General features: G+C 37.1%; 1 protein-coding gene across 1 annotated transcript; it reads left to right on the forward strand.

Annotated features, from left to right (window-relative positions):
• The first annotated feature begins 3,989 nt into the window (after positions 1-3,989).
• On the forward strand, positions 3,990-8,537 carry SLN (sarcolipin). The gene is made up of 2 exons (XM_065944600.1): positions 3,990-4,106; positions 7,945-8,537. The coding sequence occupies exon 2, from the start codon at positions 8,020-8,022 to the stop codon at positions 8,113-8,115; it is 96 nt and encodes a 31-aa protein (XP_065800672.1). The 5' UTR covers positions 3,990-4,106; positions 7,945-8,019; the 3' UTR covers positions 8,116-8,537.
• Positions 8,538-9,098: the final 561 nt, after the last annotated feature.

Genomic DNA, 9,098 nt, shown 5'->3' on the forward strand with positions numbered 1-9,098 from the left:
CTCAATTGTCAAAGAATTATAGAGCTTTTATCCATAGCTCTCTCTCTTCCCCTAGGACCCAAACAAGCTATTGTGGAGTAGGATGGGTAGTGTGTGAGTCTGGTGGCCATGGGAGGTACCTCTAACATGTGACTGTAATTGAGGTGGACTCCAGCTGCTGTGCTCTGAAATTATAATCAGGTTTGCACAGAGGCCATGCTTCCCTGGCTGCTCTCAGTCAAGAATTGAGCATGGGAGTAATACAAAGGGGGACACCCTGAGATTCATGGGACACTTCTGATAGATGTGTTTGATATGAGGTTTCCAACAGCTTTGTCAAACTTTCCTTAGAACTAGTCTTATAGTCCAACCTCCCTTCCTTTTTTTCTCTCACAGGCTTTTCCCCCAATATATTTTTCTTTTTGCACATTTAGTCCCATCTTGGTATCTTGCTTCTCACAGGACCTAGATTAACACAGGGCATCTGTTAGTTATGTGCAACAGAATAGCTTAAATATTCTCCCTGTTGCTGAACCACATGGATCTTCTTCATGACTCCCCTTCAAAGGAATTTTCTCTCCCAGGTGGCTTCTAAGTTCTCTTACAAATAGATTTGATGTTTACTTCAGTTTCTTCCACCCAGGTTTGCCTGGCATGCTCAGAAATGCTCAGACATGTCTAGATCTCGGTAGGAGATGTGATGTGATGGACGCTCATATTGAACCCTTTGCTATATACCCTAGAGCATCTATTATGATTATTCATCAGTTTAGCACATGGTTAGAGAAACAAAAGAAATACAGGCAACTATCCTTGCTTTTGAAATTAAAATTCAGTTAGTGAGATAAAAATCATACATGTGCCACAAGTGGTTTAAAATGCAGATAATAATCATTGATTTTTCAAGGACATGAAGAGAGCTTCAAGAAATACGGTTTCGTCTTTCTCTGGGTTTCTCCTTCTGTGGAATAATGACAGATAATAGTAGAAAGCTGTTTCTTTCTGTGCAGGTCTGTGATCGGTTGGATGTGAAGATGTGGAGGTGAGAGAGGCACATGATCATCATAATCATTACTGTGATGGGCTGAGCCCATCGTCTTTCATCAGGGCCTTACTGAATTCTCCCACTGTGTCAGAGACTTGTTGATTCATGGACTGACATGATGTTTTTACTTTTTGCTTCCCAAAGTAAAAAGGTGGATGGAAATTGAAAATAAATTAAATAAATTAGTTTAGCTTATAATCAGACATAAGAACTCAACATTGATTTTCAAAGGGTATAATATTTTAGAGTTAAAAATGTATATAACATATGGGGTGGGAAGAAATAAATGCCAATTAGCTCTTCAATACCAACATCAATGTACATGTTGTTTTCTTAGCAAAAGGCCTTTGGATAAATTCTAGATTAACAGGGATAGAAACAATGTCAAAGATTACTAATTTAGTATGTCCTCCTGCTGATGGGAAGAACAGCACCTTGAAAGAAAGTTAATATGGAATGTTAAGTCATGGGAATTGCTCACAGAAAAGAAAATATCAAGAGAATGAAGTAAAGCTAATTTGAAGACATAAATTTTCTTTGGTAGTGAGGTTTGAAATCTCATTATTCCAGCCTTTTAATTGAGAGACAATATGCTTTTTTTTTTGAACTTGCAGATCCTCGGGGTTAAACTTGGGGTTGAATGGCTGTCATGTGACTTTGGGTGGCTTGCAAATTCTTCAGGAGAGAGTTAGGTCAACTAACAAGAAGCTAAATGCTCAGTATTATCTCACTCTCTCATGTTATCACAGGATAAACCATTAATATCAAGAAGCTTCTGAAGTCTCTATCTGGGAATTTGTCAGTGCACCAGGAACAACAATCCCTGGCATAATGTTAGACAAACTTAAATGGGACAACCAAACGAACAACTAAACAGACTCATGAATAAGCAGTAGGATTTTATCTTTCAATTTACATTTCATTGGTCTTTGAAATTGACCAAGTAAATTAAACTGACAGTATTGGTGAGCTGTGTTGTGATATGTTAACCTTTCCCCATTGTAGTTAGCATTTTAAATATTGGAGAGCTAATTCTTATTCCAACATATACAAAATAAATGCTTGTCCCGTAAATCCAATACCAACACATGGTACAGTACAAGTAATTTAATTCTACAAGAATTAGAAAAGATAAAGGCTTTTCAAGAATCAGATTCCTTTACTGAAAATATCTTATAAATTTGAGATTGTGCCTATGTAACCTCAAACATGAATAAAAAGTAATATAAACTGTTTTTCCTTTTGGGTGCTGATATTAACTTTTCTTTATACTTTTACATTTTCAATATTTTACAATAAATATATAAATTTTTAATTGGACAAAAAATAATTTTGAGTGGTTAATAAAGGAATGGGTGTGACTTAGTGAGTAGGAAAACAGTCCTAATATTTGAAACAACCTGGCAAAGGCTTGGAAGCAAAAGACAGAAATCTGACTACATTTAAGGAGTTTGCCAGTGTTTGACTGAACTATCATTTCTATATGGCATGTGACAAGAGAATGTTGTATTAAGGTTCCCCAACATTGAGTTTATATAAAAAATGAAGATATGGAGTGGAAAATATTTTAGTAATATTTCTAGTTCATGAGGAATAATGGGGAAAAGTTTGGAGAAGGAAATGGCAACCCACTCCAGTATTCTTGCCTGGAGAATCCCATGGACAGAGGAGCCTGGTGAGCCACAGTCCATGGGGTCGCACAGAGTTGGACATGACTGAAGCAACCGAGCATGCAGACACACATAGGGAATTTTGTTTACGTCTTCTGGGAATATATTATTTTGATTGACTCTGCCTGGGAATTCAGAGGGGAAGTTTGTTCTGTTATCTCTAAAGAAAGAATTTGATGAACAAACACAATTGCTGGGGTCATGTTTAATGGATGGATTTTTGAGTTCAGTTAAATACTTTGTGCTCATTTGTTCAACCATGTCCAACTCTTTGTGATCCCATGGACTGTAGCCTGCCAGTCTCCTCTGTCCATTGGCTTTCCCAGGCAAGAATACTTGAGTGGGTCGCCGTTTTCTTCTCCAGGGATCTTCCTGACCCGGGGATGGAACCCATGTGTGTTGCATTGGTGGGCAGAATCACCCAGGGAAGGCCTTTTAAACACTTCAGAGGCTCCATTTACCTCCAGACACCTGAAATGTTTATTACAAGCTCATTTTAGTAGTCAAATTTTAGTAAATGTGTATATTTGAATGTTACACAATTTTATTTCTTTCAGAGATATTCTATAACTCACTCTTCCCACTAGTTTTTACCAGTTCTCCTGCTACCCCCAATCTATCCAAATGACTGAGTTTCGCCGTATGGGTTTACTGCTGCATTAGTACATTGACAGAGATATATAAACCATGGCTTCCACAGCTGTTTCAGATGAAACTGTATATTAATGTGTAAACTTGCAACATACAGCTTAGCCGGAAAGTTATGTGGAACAGGTGACTGGGGAGATAGCTTTCACCACTTGGACTAAAGTCAATTATGAAGGAGCTAAAAGATGCCTATTGAATTCTGGTACATGTGTGTGGTTTGAGAAGTGCATGTGCACTGCAGAGAATTCTTTATACTTCAAAAAAGCTGAAAATATGGGTGGTTAAATGAAGTTACACTTTTACCCCCTCATATGCTAAGAGGCAGCCAGATGCAGTAAAAAGTTGTTAATATTAGTCTGTCACTCTTGGTTTACAATGTTTTGAACACATGTTAGAGATACTTGTGAAGATGTAAAAGGTGAATTTAAAACCTACATCAATTATACCAAAAGTCAACTGGAAAGAAAAGGATTTTAAGTCCTTGAGCTTTTATTAATAATACAAACTCGCAGCCAAAGGAATAGCCTTAGTCAACACATTTCCATGTCCCCCTAAACACAAATAGCCTCCAACCTTTGGAGGTTGTTCCTTCGAGATGTTTCACCAGTGACATCACAGTGATTGCCACCTCCCTTGGACTACTTTAGACCCTGCCCAGAGCCCAGAAGTCCAGACAGCCTGGGAGACAAGCAGGAGTTGGAGCCCAAGTTGGAGAGACAGAGGAGAAGCCTACTGCAGCCCAGGGTGTCCTTGACCCTATTCAGGTAACAGCAGGATTTTTAAGCTTAGCATACAGTGTGTGTGTGTGTACAAGTTGCAGATAAGAAAAGCACAGGAATATTTACATTTCTTAATGAAATAGACAATGTCTATTGTACACAGTATTTCTTAGACTAGAAAGTGAATATTATTGATTCTTGTTTTCCTTTTTTTCACCTTATGGCATGCATTTTCTCCCTTCCTATTAAAAAATACCACACAGGAAAAGATGTCTTCCATCTTTTCCCAGTCTCCATTCAAAGAAAGTCAATATCCAACAATTTATTCAGAGTTCTTTTGTTTTTTCACTTTGATTCATACACTGTGATCTTGGTGTCAGGAAAGATTTAAAATGAAGCCAAAATTGTCTTTGTGGGTTAACAGCAGAAAAATGGAAGATTGCTGATCTGGGGTTTTACTTAACTTTGGCATAAATATGTGTGAAATTAGAGCCCACTCCCTATAGTTAGCTTATATGTTGATTGAATTGGATTCATTATAAATTCCCACCTTAATGCTGTGTTTTATTACTTTAAAAACATACAAAACAACAGCACTTAAGCTTGCCATCAAAGTGCAAGATATAGTAAGAGGTAAACCATAGGTAATTAAAGAAGTGTAATGAGTAGCTGTCAATTCAGAGACCATTGAAAAAAATGTGAAGAGTCCATAAAACATACCCTTTGGACAATTATTGTAAGGCAACACCTGTATAAATACCACTCAGGTCAAGAAATTGTCATTGGTGCACTCCAGAATTCCATTCTTGATCACGTTCCCTTTTGCATTATCATCGGTAATCATCATCTTAGTTGTTGAGCTAGTCTTATCCATGGTTTTCTTTATAATTTTACCATCTCTGTCTGAGTTCCTAAACAATATAATTAAATTTCCTGTTTTTGGCTTTGAAGAAATAGAATTACATTCTGTGTTTCTTTTTGTAAATTCCTCTTTTGCTTCATAGTTATTTTTGTGAAATCCACCCATCTTATTATGTGGTGCTGTAGTTCATATGTTTTATTTACTCTATAGCAATGTATGAACATATCACAGTTCACATTCATTCTATTGCTGATGAACATTTGAGTTGTTTCCAGCTTGGGGATATTATGAAAATGTTGCTATGAACATTTATATATATATATCCTGGTATATATGTGCTTGAGTTTCTAGAGAAGGAATGAAAGAGCCAGATAAAAGAGAATTAACATTATCAACCTTAATTTAAAAATGTCAAATTGTTTTCCCAAAGGTCAAAAATTTACACTAGCCAGGGCAGTTATTTGTGGTTATCATTCATGTTTTCACTCCTACAGAGTAACCACAATCCAACAACTATTTCCAGTCTGCCAGTTCTAGTTGTGCCTCTAACTTGCTATGTGTCATCACACAAACAACTTAACCTCTCTCTAAAAGTCAGTTTCTTAGCAATAATCTTGGGAGAGAGAAAAATCACAAAACTTGCCTGAGTTGTAAATGTCAGAGTTGTTGTGAAGGTCACACGATCAAAGCTCTGGACAACTTTCAGCAACATTTTCTGAATATGTTCCTGTCAGGTCACAGTCTCATAAGATTTGATGGGACAGTTATTTTGCCCTCCCTGAGTTGGGTTGTTTTGATCATTGTAAATAAGGCCTCTTAGTTTTCACATATCTTTTTACTTCTTCTGGACTTACTCAAATAAATTGGTGCTTGGATCATGACTTAATTTTATTGATAAATCCGTAAGGAAGAATCTGCTTTAGAGTCTTTAGATTCTTTTGTTCTTATGCTCCTTGCCTGAATTCATCAACTTCCTGTTCTCCTCTGCTCTGGTGTACATGCTTATACATTCTCTCTACTTCCTTAATACTTCATTTTCTTCTGTCTACTTTCTCCTTCAAGCAAATCTTTGTAAAGATTTTCATTGGAAAAAGTGTAGAGGGCAAAAATATAAGTAAGAATTAAAAGGAAAGTGAAACATGAATCAGTTACCATTGGTCATATTTTAAATCAACATTCAGCAATGTACCTGTTAATATAATCTTATCTGAACTTATGTGTTATACCAACAATAACATAAAATGTTAAAAAGGATCATTTGACTGGTTTATACAATTAATAATTTGGTACACTAATAATAAAAGAAATATAGTAATTATAATTCATAATTGAGGGGAGACTTCTTCCCCCTGAACTTCCACTTTTAGAAAATAAAACACTTTTTCCCCTTAGACTTTTTCCACTCCATAGTAGACTTTTGCTCTATTTAAAATTTTATTTTCAATCTTTACTTTCATTTGGTTTGCATATTCACAGTGTCAGTTATGCCACATCATTGGAAGTAATAATTTTATGTTTCTCAAAACATGATTTTCCTCAGGTATTATCTATATAGACTATAAAGATACCACCTCCACTTTTTGAAGTGTTTACAATATAAGCACATCCTGGACTTGACTAAAAATAGCTGGCACAAGCCCTTGTTGAAATAGAAGTATCCTTGGGGTTAACACTTGCTGTTTGGACTGAGTGCCTGTTATGTGAGGGACTTTTGGTTGACCCCAGTAGGCTCTGTGCCCAATGCAGGGATTTCAAGAGCCAAGCAGCTGTTGAAACTACTTAATGCTTTCACAGGGTTAGACAAAGATAGATCAGCTCGAAACTTGAAAAATTATGGTGTCCTATCTCTGTATGTAATTTGAAGCAAGAAAAATTCTAAGCCATAACTTTTTTTTTCTTCTGTTTTGGTTGACCTTACTTGCTGGGAGCAAAGCAAGCAAGCATGCACACACATACACACAGAACTTGAAGAAAGAAAAATGCAATATTTTGTATTTTATCAAGTGAAAGTCACTCAGTCATGTCCAACTCTTTATGACCCCATGGACTATACAGTCCATGGAATTCTCCAGGCCAGAATACTGGAGTGGGTAGCCTTTCCCTTCTCCAGGGGATCTTCCCAACTCAGGGATTGAAACTAGGTCTTCCACATTGCAGATAGATTGTTTACCAGCTGAGCCAAAAGGGAAGCCCAAGAATACTGGAGTGGGTAGCCTATCCCTTCTCCAGTGGCTCTTACTGACCCAGGAATTGAACCAAGGTCTCCTGCATTGTAAGTGTTTTTTTTTTTTTTTTTTTTTACCAACTGAGCTGTGAGGAAAACCCCATAAGCATCAATATAATCATCACAGGAAAATAATCAGAACTGTATTGGTCTTTTTGACATCAGGTCAAAAGAAAAAAAAAAAAAAAGATGTGTAAATCAAGCTTTCTCAGAGAAACAGAACCAATAGGGAGGATGTGTGTATGTGTGTGTAATATAATTGGCTTATATGCTTGTGGAGGCTGGCGAGTCCAAAATCTGCAGGGGAAATTGGAGGCTGGAGACCCAGAGAAGAGTAATAATTCTAGTCCAAACATAGTCTGGAGGTTAGATGTCTGAAATCAAAGTACTGGCAGGGTTAATTTCTTCTGAGGCCTGTCCTTGGCTTGCATATGATAATCTTCTTCCTGTGTCTTCATATGATCTTCCTTTTGCATATGTTTGTGTCCTAATCTCTTCTTCTTATAAGGATAACAGTCATATTGCATTAGGACCCATTTTAATTACCTCATTTTAATTTAATCCATCTTGAATACCTCTTGAAAGACCCTATCTCCAAATGTAACCACATCTCTCAATAAAAAAAAATATAGTTGCATCCCAAGATACTGGGGATTAGGATTTCAACATGTGAATTTAGTGGGGGGCGGGGGTGGATACAATTCAGCCTATAACACATTTCCCTTCCATAATGCTTCTATTTCCTCTGAGGAAAGAATGCTCACTAATTTCTTGTTTTCTTTGTTACTTTCTGATAGGAGGTAAGGACAAGCAGGAGGTCTTTGGTGTGCCCTCAGAAGTTTGCCTTCGGTTCTCACCACGCCACTCTGAGAATGGAACGATCCACCCGGGAGCTGTGTCTCAACTTCACCGTTGTCCTGATTACAGTTATCCTTATATGGCTCCTTGTGAGGTCCTATCAGTATTGAGATGCCACAGCTCCTGGAATTGACTGCAATGCTCCAGGGCTGTCTTCTGTATGCCCTGACATCCCACTGCTGTCATGGGATGCCTTTTCTGGCATCCCACGGCACTTCTGACCAGTTCGCACAATATCTGGGGTGCCTCCAGAGCTTCTCTCAATGGCTTCAAAGTGTTTGCCAGTAAGCATTAGATTTATTCCCCAATTCTTACTGCAAATGTGTTAGACAAGCCACAAGGTTAAAAGTAAACTGGATTCATGATGACATAGAATGTTAACAAGCCCCTGATCTGTCTCACCACACGTCCCTTCAACCTACACTCAGCAACCAAACTCTAAATCAACCTGCCAGAAGAAGGAAATGTTAAAGGAAGTCTTTGTCAGCCCCTGTAACTATCATGTGAATAAAGTTAAGTCAACCAAAAATAAGACTTTTAGAATTTATTTTAGCTTCTATTTGTGATATGGCATTTGATCCTTGACTGAGACTGAAGTGACAAATGTTACAATATTTCTAGCATTTGAGATAAGCCAAGATCTTCCAACTGCTGAGGGTTTGAAACCAAGTCAATTAAGAGTGTCATATTTCAAACAATTCCATTGGTTCAGTTTTCCTCAAACTTTCCTTCTGAATTAGTCCCAAGGGCAGAGGGAAAATAAATCCATTTCACTAGGAAGTCTGGAGTACAGCCTGAACTGTTCACTAAAAGCACAAAATTTCTTTGAAGTCTTGTTTTATCATTAAAATTGACAAAGGTATATTTTATTCTGTAATATCTCCATTTGCTTTAATATATATATATTTACATTATTTCCCATTGAGTAAAACTGAAACATGAGTCATGTCCCTAAGAGTAGCGTATTCGTTAGGTTATAGTCATTGTGCAAATAGAGCTAGTCGCTAATAAACTACAGTTGTAACAGAGAATAGAAAATACAACATTCATGTTTGCGAATACATGAAATAGTCATTTCTTAAGCCTGTTGCTA

Source organism: Muntiacus reevesi, chromosome 9, assembly GCF_963930625.1.
Source record: "Muntiacus reevesi chromosome 9, mMunRee1.1, whole genome shotgun sequence".
NCBI lineage: Eukaryota > Metazoa > Chordata > Mammalia > Artiodactyla > Cervidae > Muntiacus > Muntiacus reevesi.